At 47.2% G+C, this 12,089-nt stretch overlaps 1 protein-coding gene across 5 annotated transcripts in view; it reads right to left on the bottom strand.

The window, feature by feature from the left end:
- The window catches only part of RPS6KA2 (ribosomal protein S6 kinase A2), a 388,441-nt gene that overhangs the window by 26,997 nt on the left and 349,355 nt on the right, over nucleotides 1-12,089 (bottom strand). For 4 of the 5 annotated variants that reach the window (XM_023559360.2, XM_064293190.1, XM_003419211.4 and 1 more), the window contains 2 exons: nucleotides 7,602-7,732; nucleotides 6,480-6,605 (listed from right to left, as the gene is read on the bottom strand). In XM_023559360.2, the coding sequence (XP_023415128.1) occupies nucleotides 6,480-6,605; nucleotides 7,602-7,732 (257 nt within the window). The remainder of the gene's footprint in view (nucleotides 1-6,479; nucleotides 6,606-7,601; nucleotides 7,733-12,089) is intronic. The other variant, XM_064293185.1, reaches the window with a different exon arrangement.

Raw genomic sequence — 12,089 nt, forward strand, 5'->3', positions numbered from 1 at the left:
CGTCTTCCAAATTTCTTGGCATAGACAAGCGAGCACTTCCACTACTGCATCCATTTGCTGAAACATCTCAATTGAGATTCCGTCAATTCCTGGAGCCTTGTTTTTCGCCAAGGCCTTCGATGCAGCCTGGACTTCTTCCTTCAGTACCATCAGTTCCTGATCATCTGTTACCTCCTGAAAGGATTGAATGTCGACCATTTCTTTTTGGTATAGTGACTCTGTGTATTCTTTCCATCTTCTTTTTATGCTTCCTGTGTCGTTTAATAAACACTTACCATTTAGCGACATTGATTACATTCTTCAAGCTGTACAGTCAGTCCCGCCCTCCTTGTCTGAGTTGTCCCCCCACCCCCCGTGAACATGAACTCACTGCCCTGTAAGGTTCCTGTCTAATCACAAAGGTATTTTTGATCCTAAAGCTCAGGATGAGGTTGTGCTTCTCTCCCCAGGTCTGGCCACGGATGACTTGGACCCTGCAGGACAGTATCGCTCTTGAACTAGACTGACACAGTCGATCCACCACCTGTCTGTCAGCTGGGGACTACAGGGGCTTGTGTGTTTCTGTGATGCTAGAAGCTATGCCACTAGTATTTCAAACACCCGCAGGGTCACCCAAGGTGAATAAGTTTCAGTGGAGCTTCCAGACTAAGGCAGGTTGGGAAGAAGGGCCTGGTGATCTCCTCCCAAAGTTAGCCAGAGCACATCCTGTGGGTCACAACAGAACATTATCTGATATAGTGCTGGAAGGTGAGTTCCTTTGGTTGGAAGAACTCAAAATACACAGTGGCCACAACGATGGACTTGAGCGTGCCAATGATCTCGAAGATGGCACAGGGTTGGGCAACATGTGTTCTGTTGTGCAGGGAGTGCCATGAGCTGGGGCCGACCAGATAGCAGCTAATAACAAGTGCATTTAATACCACATGTAATACTAAGTCCCGGTTGGGATGATCACATCTCTCTCTCAACTGCTTAACATTCTTTTTTAGGATGTGGGAGCCTGAGACTCTGGAGTCGCCCTGAGTGGAGGCTCACCTAAGGGTTCTCCTCTGTCACTGAAGCCAGCTCTTGAGTTCGCAGCTTGACTCCACTAGAATTTTTGGGGTGCAGCTTCGGAAACAAACCCTGGCTCTGCCTGGAGGAGAGGCAGGCAGTATAAGCAGGCTCTGGGCTCAGTGCTGCCAGGGACCTTGGAGAAAAGGGCTGAGAACAAAGGTCACAGAAGCTTAGCATATGGTCTCAGCCTCCCAGTACGGCTGTAACAGAAATACCACAAGTGGGTGGCTTTAATGAACAGAGATTTATTTTCTCAAGGTTCTGAAGGCTATAGTTCCGATTCCGGGTCTTGGCCATGTCAGTTTCTCCTTCCGTAGCTCCGGGTGCTTCTTGGTGATCCTCACAAGAAGTCTGTCTTGCCCAGGATGTGCCCGCCTGGGTCTAATCTGCTCTTTTTGTAACCCAGAAGTGATATGGTTTAGGGCACACCCTACAGGGATATGGCCTCATTAACATAACAAAGAAAACCCTATTTCCTAATAGGATTACATCCACATGTACCGGGGTTAGGATTCCATTCAGATTTCAGGGGACACAATTCACTCCATATCAAATGACGTCACAGAGTGGTTGTGAGGACTGAATGACTTGACATTTACGGCGAGCCCAGCGTAGCGCTTGGCGTATACTGGGCACTAGGTAGGTACTTGTGTTTTCCATCATCACCATCAGTGTTGCCTGATAAAGGCCGGTCACACGACCTGTAGCTAGTCTGGATTCTATCTCTGCCTGCTATTCTTCTCTCGTGCACTTCTGCTGTTGGGTGGTCTGCTTCTTGTGTATTTACTGACTCTGGAGTTTTGCATAAGAAGCTAAAATTGGCCCCTTGGTCCTGTAAGTTGCTCCATGTCCATTATGCTATGCCTTTCAGTAAGTGCAGAAGTGAGCCCTTGGAGGCACTGCCAAGAACTCTCTCGAGGTGCACCTACAGCAAGCTCCTGACAAACCGAGAGAGCAGCCACACAACCCTGAGCTTTTCCACAGTGGACCAGCTGTACATTCCCGCACACTTGCCCCTGAGAGTTAACACCAGGAACCCTCCCATTTCTACTGTCCAGAACAGATACCTGGTTATATCAAACCAGAGCCGTGGTGGCGAAGTGGTTAAGCCACTGGGCTGCTAACCGAGAGGTCAGCGGTTCGAACCCATCAGCAGCTTTGTAGGAGAAAGATGTGGCAGTCTGCTTCCATAAAGATTTAGAGTCTTGAAACCCTATGGGGCAGTTCTACTCTGTCCTATAGGGTCACTAAGAGTCAGAATTAACTTAGCAGCAATGGGTTTGGTTTATATCAAAGCCATAAAGACCTCAAAACAAAATAAAAACAAATAACCTTCTCCCTCGATTCTTGTAAAATGAGCACAGCATCTTTGATGGAGTAAGAATGTGAGTCCTTTCTTCATTTTTTTTCTTTCAAATACACATCTTTTTTAATCCTACTCAACCATAGTTACCTTCAGCACTTCGTAACTGATTCCATTTTAACCTTTTCAGTCAAGGTGTATGGTTTGGCATCTATGTAGTTGTATGCTGTATTATTTCAAAGTACTGGCCAATTTCATCCCCTACCACTGCCCTCCTGGGGCTGGCTGTAGAAACACAGGTGGACGTAAATTTTATATCAGACTCCTGCCCTGTTTTGTCTCAATGAGATGGGTCTTTGTTCTCAGAAAGTAGGGGACATCTGGTCAATGGTAGCATGTGTGACAAAGGGAAGGGGAAGCTCTGGCAGGACTTAAGAGTTTTTCTCATTTAACCATCTTAGCAGTGGATGAGGGAGCCTGGTTGTGCAACGGTTCAGTGCTCGGCTGCTAGCTGAAAGTTTGGCAGTTCGAACCCACCCAGCAGCTCTGAGGGAGAAAAGACCTGGCAGTCTGCTCTGGTAAAGATCAAACCAACCAAAGCCCATTGCTGTCAAGTCGATTCCTACTCACAGTGGCCTACAGGCCAGAGCTGAACTGCCCCGAAGGGTTTACAGAAGCAGACTGCCACATCTTTCCACTGTGGAGCTGCTGGTGGGTTTGAACTGCCGACATTTGGGTAGCAGATGAGCACCTAACCATTGTGCCACCGTAAAGATTACAGCCTTGAGAACACTATGGGGCAGTTCTATGCTCTCATATAGGGTCACTATGAGTCAGAATTGACTCACCAGCACACAACAGCAGCAGCAGCAGCGGTGTGCAGGCGCACAGGTAGAATATCCCGTGTGGAGCTTGTGTGGATGAAGGTTAGCACCACGCTGGCTGTCTACGCCACTGTTCTGGGGGGGATCCCAGGCGATCCAGGGCGGTCTGCCCCGTCCAGGAGGGAGAGAGCAAGCCTAAGAATCTGGATTCTGATTCAACCAACATTTATGGCGTATCTACTGTAGACTGGGCTCTGTGCTCAGTGCTTTGCTAAATGATAGCTAGAGTTGGTCTCACTAATTTTAGGCCAAGGATATAAAACTGCAGCTGAGGATAAATGCCAAACCAGCCATCCTGTTGACTGGGAGTATGCTTGGATAGTTCTGCTGAAGTGTAGCTGTGAATGCAGTTAACGGAAGAGAGTCGTTATCGGGGCAAAGTTAAGTACCTCTAAGACATAGAGGTAAATTTAAAGGCAAAATACCATGGTATTTCCAAGGATAAGAGCATGACTGTGAGTCCGTCTATGCCCCAAGACTGACCACGTGACCTTGTAGAGGGAGAGCTTGCTGTGACTGCCCCTCAGGCAGACCTGGGCTTTGAGTCACTCTTGGCTACAGTGTGGGGCCGTGTGGAGCCAGCTCCTCTACTGCACCCCTGGGAAAGGCATGGGAAGCACTAAGCACTTGGCTAGATTGTCATACAGCTACCAAAGAGTAATCTGAAACTTTACAAAGATGGAACACTCCCCCCTTACCGCGAAAGTACCAGCCTCCTGGAATTTGTCTACATGAGATGCCCGAGTAGGATGCCCTAGGTCAGGGTTTCTCCTCCTCTGCCCTGCTGACACTGGGGATGGACCGTTCTTTGTTGTGGGGACTATCCTGTGCACTGTAGCATGGTCAGCAGCATCCCTGGACCTGACCTACTAGATGCCAGGAGCACCCCCACCCCAGCTGTGACAACCCAAAGTGTCTCCAGACATTGTCAGGGTCTCCCGGGGACAATGCTGCCCCAGTTGAGAACAAGCGCTCCAGGGAAAAACCATAGCCTTCTGGTCATGGCGTGATTGCTAAGGGAAGATTACTGCATTCCTTCCTCTCACTCATTTCTTAAAGGGAAGATTTCTGAGTCACCCATGTCGTTGGATGAGAACTCCCTGCCTGGCTCTGACTGGGTTGTTTCTCAAAATGAAATAGATGCCCTTTTTCATCCACGAGCGATGCAAGAACCTGGACAGGTGGATGTTCAAACTGTCCAAGTGGCCGCCGGGAGTAGCGGAGCTAAGTTCTAAGGACTGACCCTCAAAAGAACACTTGTTGAACCGGGATCCAACTTGCAAACTGAACAATTACATGCCACGTTCTTAGTTCTGTGCTACAATAGAAAACACACATAATTTTGCTATTTCTTAGTTCCTCTCTCAATAAATGGGAATACTACTACTCACCAACACAACACAGAAAATGCCCAAGTGGCTTTCAATTACAGTTGACCTTGGAAGTGTTAAAATGGCAGCGAATAGGGATCAATGTTCTGTTGAAGCAGTGTGGGTGGCTAATGGCCCACTGGAAACAGTGACCTCTTTGCCAGAAAACTCCTGCCAGCTTTCTCTTCTCTGAGAGAAATCCAAAGACCTGTGCCTGCCCGTAGACACGTGAACTGCCTGTGGCCATTCCAATACCTGCTTAAACACGCTCCTGGAATAGCCTGGGTCACGGAGAGCTCGCCAGGCAAGATCTGCATCTTACTGGAAAGTCCCTGGTCTTTGCGCTGGAAAGTCCCTCCTGTGCTTGGCTAACTGAAGCATTTTCCAGACAATAAATTATGACCCACTGTACTCTCTAATAAGGAGCCCTGGTGGCACAGTGGTTAAAGCAATCAACTGCTAACCAAAAGGTCGGGGGTTCGAAACCACCATTGGTTGCCTCCACTGGAGAAAGATGTAGCAGTCTGCTTCTGTAAAGATTTACAGTCTTGGAAGGCCTGTGGGGTCGCTATGAGTTGGAATCAACTTGACAGCAGTGGGTTTGGTAATCTCTGAAAGGGGAGGGAAATCCCTATAATGTACACCTGCTAAATTTGCCTAGGGAAGCTTAAGGCCTGTCAAAAAGAAATGGGAAGTGCTGGCTCTCTCCTGTCCTATCAGCGGGGGCTATGCCACCTGCTTCTTTTCCTGGAATGGGCTGGAGCTGCAATTCTTCAGAGATCTCCATCACAGCTTGGCCCCAACAAGGCCTTTGGGGACCAAGTTACAAACCGTTCGACAAAGCTGGATTCAGATGGCGTCTTTATGTGAGAGCTGGCTGTGGGGACATTTGGGGAAACATGCCCTTGCCTTTGTCAATGGGGGATTATTCTCAGAGGCACAAAATGGTAGCTGATCAGGCTCACAGTAGCAGGCTGTTTTCTAGAAGGGCTGCCTGGCTGCTGAGCTTGGCTGAACAATAGACTTGTTTCTTTGCACTTGCTGGCAAGCAAGGCTTGTTTCTAGGATTGCTGCTGGTCACCAGATAGACTATTTAAAGACATTCTGAGAAGTGATCTAAGCAGAAGAAATTCTAGGAAGCATATTTATGCTTATGGAACACATGTCAAATACAACTTAAAAGTATAAACGAAGTTCTCTCCTCTAAAGCAGAATCCATGCCCAGGCCCTACCATTTGTATGTCTATGCGTGGGAATCGTGGCTGGCTGCATAAAGGGTGGGTTTCCATCAAGTTCTCCTTTATGCTCCCCCAATTATGAAGTGGCCTGTCTTCTTTTCCTCCATCCCTCCCTCCTTTCCTTCCCTTCTTCCGCCCTCCTTCCCTCTTTTTTCTTCCTTTCTTCCTCCCTCCTTCTTCTTCCTTCCTTCTTTTCTTCCCTCCTTCCTACCTCTCTCCCTACCTCCTTCCTTTTTTCCTTCCTTCCCTCCTTCCTTCCTTCACCAAATGCTATGCCTGCCCCCCAACCCTTTTTCCAGAATACTGGTGCCCAGAGCTTTATTCTAAGTATGTATTATAGCTAAGGCTACTAAAGGTGGCCAACACCTATATATGTGTGGACATAACTGAACATATTTATGATCTGCAAGACAATCTTCTATGGGCAACCTAACATCAGAGCTAACTAAATGGCACCCGACTAGGGCTTGGAAAATGGTGAGTGGAGAGAAGACGTTTCCTGGAGATGCTGAGTGCTGACAGTGCTGTCAGGCCCAGGTGTGTCCTGGAGTCACCGCCCTGCCCAGAAGCTGTTGTGGCTGTGTTTTGACAGACTTCCGTGCTGCCTGCCAGGCTGATGTTGCCTTACCTTGACAGCGTACTCTGCGTCTGTGGCTTTGTGCACACATCGCTTACACACGGAGTAGGAGCCCACCCCGATGTCTTCCTTGATCTCATAGCCATCGGTGAAGTGGATGTTGTTCCCATGCAGCTGCTGAGAGACAGACCAAGAGAAGAGACCCATCAGCAGGCTCTCGCCAGCCACCAAGAGCATGGGAAAAAAGGAGGTTCCAGGTTATGAATTTGATGAGTTAGTGGATCTCTTTGCTCAGGGTCACAGAGCCCTCCACTAATTCTATGGGTCATGACTCTTATGTTTTCAGCACGATGCTGCATGGTTTCCACTAGCTGCCACATTCTCCCAGAGGGAGAATAAGAACTGGAAGTGAAAAGATACGAACACTGGTAGGCCCAGGGTGTGGCTCTGGGGCTTGCGTTCAGAGACAGTATCTGGATGTAAACACCGCTTGGGCTCCATGGCTTCCAAGGCACGGCTTGCCGAGGGCCTGTGTACACGCTCACGTCACGTCTCCACGTTACACGAGGCACCTTTCCCCAAAAGGCTACGGGGAAAGAAATAGCTGTGGGAGTCCAAGGCCGTCCACCTTATCCGGACTTGGTTCTTAAGCAAAATGTAGTTGTAATTCTCTTTTAAAGAGCTCTCTATATTCTGCTTACATTTATAAGGTGGACGATGCCTTATAAAAATGTCATCTTCTATTGCCCTCCCAAAGAGTGCACTTCATGGGAAACAAATGGCACCCACAGATCAAACCCTGCCTTAGAGCACTGCCTGACTCTACACGGGGGACGCCCACGTTTGACTCCTGGGGGGCCTCAGTCATGGACCCACTATAGTCCATTCTCCTCAGGACCTTTTTTTCTTTCTTTAAGATGAATGTGAAGTGGGGTATAAGCAATGGTTCAAGTCGTGCTTGAGAAACACCATTGGGACATGGCTCCAGGGATCAAATTAAACCCAGACGTGCTGAGAGGAGAAGGGTCAGTGACAGAAAGTTGACCCCGTTCAAATCCCAGCAACCCAGCCTGACTTTGCGTCTTCGTACAGGTGTCCTGTTCAAGGCGTCGGTTGGGCCTTGTCAATGAGGACCTGCTGGACGTGGAGGAATCAGGGCTTTCCGGGGATTACCTGCACGATGGGGTGAACTGTGACCTTGTGGGGGTCTTGCTGCGAGTGCTCCTGGACCAGGCTCGATGCCACAAAACTGAATCCTCTAAACAGATGGTGTGCATTGGCACTGGGGGGCACCCCTGGAGAATCTGCACACAGACAGCCGTGGAGTTAGAATTTCCGGGAGGACTAGAGTCATCATGTGGTAACATAGCTCGCGTTGTGTGTGCGTGTGGGTGTGCGTGTGCGTGTGCATGTGCGTGTGTGCACGTGGGTGTATGTGCGTGTGCACGTGGGTGTGTGTGTGCATGTGGGTGTGCGTGTGTGTGTGCGTGAGTGTGCACATGTGCAAGAGGGTGTGGTGCATGAGTGCATGTGTGTGTATGACAGTGTGGGGTGTGTGTGTGGGAGTGTGTGGGGTGTATGTGTGTGCACATGTGTGAGAGAATGTATGGTGCATGAATGCATTTGTGTGTGTCAGGGTGTATGTGTGTGCATGTGTGAGGGTGTGGAGTGTGTGTGTGTGTACGTGTTGGAGGAGGAGAAAGAACAAAGATTTAAAAATCTGAAGCATATGAAACCATATTTTATTTTATTTTGGGTGGCGCCAACGGCTTAATTTTCAAATGGCAAAAGTACCTAGAGCTTTAGGATCATCACTGACCACATCTCTTACTAAGTGTGCTGCCTTCACAGTTTGCTGAATTTTCTCAGGCACAGTCCTCCCCGCCGGTCTACTCCAAACAGACAGAAGCCACCACTGACCTCAGGGGGTATTGTCAGCCCGTGCGCAGGAGGAGAACACAGATGCCACATTTCCAGCATCTACCTTTGTAAGTTCCCAAGGTGCCTATCCAGGGGTGTATCTGGAGGTGTGGACTGTCTTCTCTGTCCCACCTCCAGCCTGCCTGGCCCCAGTGGAGGCCCGGCACTCTGCTCTTCGAAGATAACTTGGGCAAAGCTGCTCCTGTCCTGGCACGAGGCAGCACTGTAAGAAGGGAACTTTCCTTTCATTATGATTTTTCTAAGCTCTGTAAGACTTGTTCAAAAACATAACTGTCACGAGACTGATTATATTTCAAATGTATTATTAAGTAAAACAAAAAGATGAATGACTGGCAGGGATAAAGCAGAGACAAGGGGTTAAATTCTCTACTAAACAAAGACTTCCTAGAGATAAATGAGAAAAGTGCAAAATACCTGCCCCACTTCCCAAAATGGGAAATAAAGGGAATAAGTGCTTCACGGAAGAAGAAATATCTGCAGATACTATACAGACAAAAAGGTGCTCAATCTTTCTAATGAGAAACACATATTTTAGATGAAACAATGATTTTGCCTCACATATTAGCAAAAACAGAAGCAATCAATCAATTTAAGTTTGGCAACCGTATGGGCATTAGTGAGCTGAAATGGCCTGGTATTGGTCATTTTGAATCAGACAATCATGTGGTCTACTATGCCAGTAATGACAAATTGAAAGAGGAACGGCATTGCATTCACCGTCAAAAGAATGTTTCAAGATCTAACCTGAAGTACGACATTGTCAGTGATAGGATAATATCCATACACCTACAAGGAAGACCAGTTAATAAGACTATTACTCAAATTTACACGCCAACCACTAGGGCCAAAGACGAAGAAATAGAAGATCTTTACCAACTTCTGCAGTCTGAAATTGAACATGCAATCAGGATGCATTGACAATTACTGGCGATTGGAATGCAAAAGTTGGAAATGAAGAAGAAGGATCGGTAGTTGGAAAATATGGCCTTGGTAATAGAAACGACGCTGGAGATCGCATCAGAGAATTTTGTAAGACCAACGACTTCTTCATTGCAAGTATCTTTTTTCAACAACATAAACAGCGATAATACACGTGGACCTCACAAGATGGAATACACAGGAATCAAATCAACTACATCTGTGGAAGGAGTTGATAGAAAGGCTCAGTATCATCAGTCAGAGCAAGGCCAGGGGCTGACTGTGGAACAGACCATCAACTGCTCTTATGAAAGTTCAAGTTGAAACTGAAGAAAATTAGAATAAGCCCACGAGAGCCAAAGTACTACTTTGAGTATATCCCACCTGAATTTAGAGACAGTTTCGAGAATAGATCTGACACGTTGAACACTAATGACTGAAGACCAGATAAGGTGTGGAACGACATCAAGGACATCATACGAAAAGAAAGCAAGAGGTCATTTAAAAAACAGGAAAGAAAGAAAAGACCAAAATGGATGTCAGAAGAGACTCTGAAACTTGCCCTTGATGTCAAATAGCTGTCTTAGGCTGGATTCTCTAGAGAAGTAAAACCAGTGCTGCATATAAATATATACAGAAAGAGATTTATATCAAGGAAATGAATAGCTCACGTGGTTGTAGAGGCTGGAACAGCCCAAGTCCGTAGGACAGGATAGAGGCTTCTCTTGATTCATGTAGTTGCAGGGGCTGGCAAACCCAAGATTGGCAGGTCAGAGAACAGGGCTCTTACTCACAGGCTGCAAAGATTGATGAATCCCAATATCAGCAGGCAAGACCACAGGTAAGTTGCTAGCTCAAGTCCCAAGAACCAGAGGTCAGACCAACAGGAGACAGCTGCAGCATCCAGAATGAGCAAAAGCCCACAAGCCTTGTCAGAAAGTCCACTTATATTCAATGCAGGCCACATGTCCAAGGAAACTCCCTTTCAACTGACTGGCTACTCCCAGCAGATCTCATCATGGAAGTGATCACATTATATCAAATCTCATCGTGGAAGTGATCACAACATCATACGGCTACCAAACTATATCTTAACTGCCAAACCACTGAGAATCATGGCCCAGCCAAGTTGACACACAACTTTCACCACCACAGTAGCTAAAGCCAATGGAGGAATTTATGAAGTAAAAGAGCTGAACGGAAGATTTCAAAGGGCTGTTGAAGAAGACAGCCTAAAGCATTATAATGAAATGTGCAAAGACCTAGAGTTAGAAAACCAAAAGGGAAGAACACCCTCAGCATTCCTCAAGCTGAAAGAAATGAAGAAAAAATTCAAGCCTTCAGGTGCAATATTGCAGGGTTCTATGGGGAAAGTATTGAAAGATGCAGGAAGCATCAAAAGAAGATGGACAGAATACACAGAGTCCCTATACCAAAAGGAATAGGTCGATGTTTAACCTTTTCAGGAGGTAGCATATAACCAAGAACTGATGGTACTAAAGGAAGAAGTCCAAGATCCACTGAAGGGAATGGTGAAAGATGAGGCTCCAGGAATTGACGGAATACCAATTGAGATGATTCAACAAATGGATGCAGTGCTGGAAGTGCTCACTCGTCTATTAAGAAATTTGGAAGAGAGCTTCCTGGCCAAAAGACTGTAAGAGATTCATACTTGTGCACGTTCCAAAGAAAGGTGATCTAACAGAATGTGGAAATTATCGAACAATATCATTAATATCACACACAAGTAAAATTTCGCTGGAACTCATTCGAAAGCTGTTGTATCTGCACATTGACAGGGAACTGCCAGAAATTCAAGCCAGATTCAGAAGAGGCTGTGGAACCAGGGATATCATTGCTGAGGTCAGATGAATCCTGGCTGAAAGCAGAGAATACCAGAAGGTTGTTAACCTATGTTTTACTGACTATGCTGAGGGATTTGACTGTGTGGATCATAACAAATTATGGATAACATTGCGAAGAATGGGAATTCCAGAACACTAAATTGTGCTCATGAGGAACCTTTACATAGATCAAGAGGCAGTTGTTTTGACAGAACAAGGGGATACTGCATGGTTTAAAGTCAGGAAAGGTGTGCGTCAGGGTTGTATCCTTTCACCATACTTTTTCAGTCTGTATGCTGAGCAAATAATCTGAGAAGCTGGGCTCTACAAAGAAGAACCTATGAATTGGAGGTGGTGTGATGGCAGCTGGTTTTTTTTGTTGTTGCTGGTGACACGATGCAGGAGGCTAAGTTACTGCAGTCCCTGTGGTATCTCAGCCCAGCGAGGAACACCAGTCCAGTCTCAGCCTGAGGCATTTTACCGCAAAGGAGCTTCCATCATTATCACCAGGACCACCCCATGTCCCACCCCTAAACTAATGTCCTCAGTGCTGCCTGTGTTTGGGAATAAACTCCCAAAGCAGGAGACCAGGGGAGCTTAATTAAAAAGCAGAAGGCACTGCGCCAAGCAGTTCCAGAATCTGAGAATGAATGCAGCGCCAGCCCCCAGAGACGAGGCCAGCTCTCTGCAGCCTGCTGGCTTTCCGGCCCACCTGAGCTGGGCTTGGTGCAGGCCCCCCCATTTCCTTTGCCTTGGGGCTCTGTCTTTCTTTCTCCTGTTCAGATCTCTGGCCCTGAGTCAGCCTTCCCTTCAAAACCCCAAGCTACCTGTGCTTCACTAAAAGCCTCCACCACAGAGAAGGAAACAGTTGGATCCCTCATGGTCTAAGGGGCTTCAAGCTACAGTGGCACGTTAGTTAGTGTCCTCCCCTGGGGGTTAGCCTAGAGAACTTGAGCTA

Source organism: Loxodonta africana, chromosome 1 (assembly GCF_030014295.1).
Source record: "Loxodonta africana isolate mLoxAfr1 chromosome 1, mLoxAfr1.hap2, whole genome shotgun sequence".
Lineage (NCBI taxonomy): Eukaryota > Metazoa > Chordata > Mammalia > Proboscidea > Elephantidae > Loxodonta > Loxodonta africana.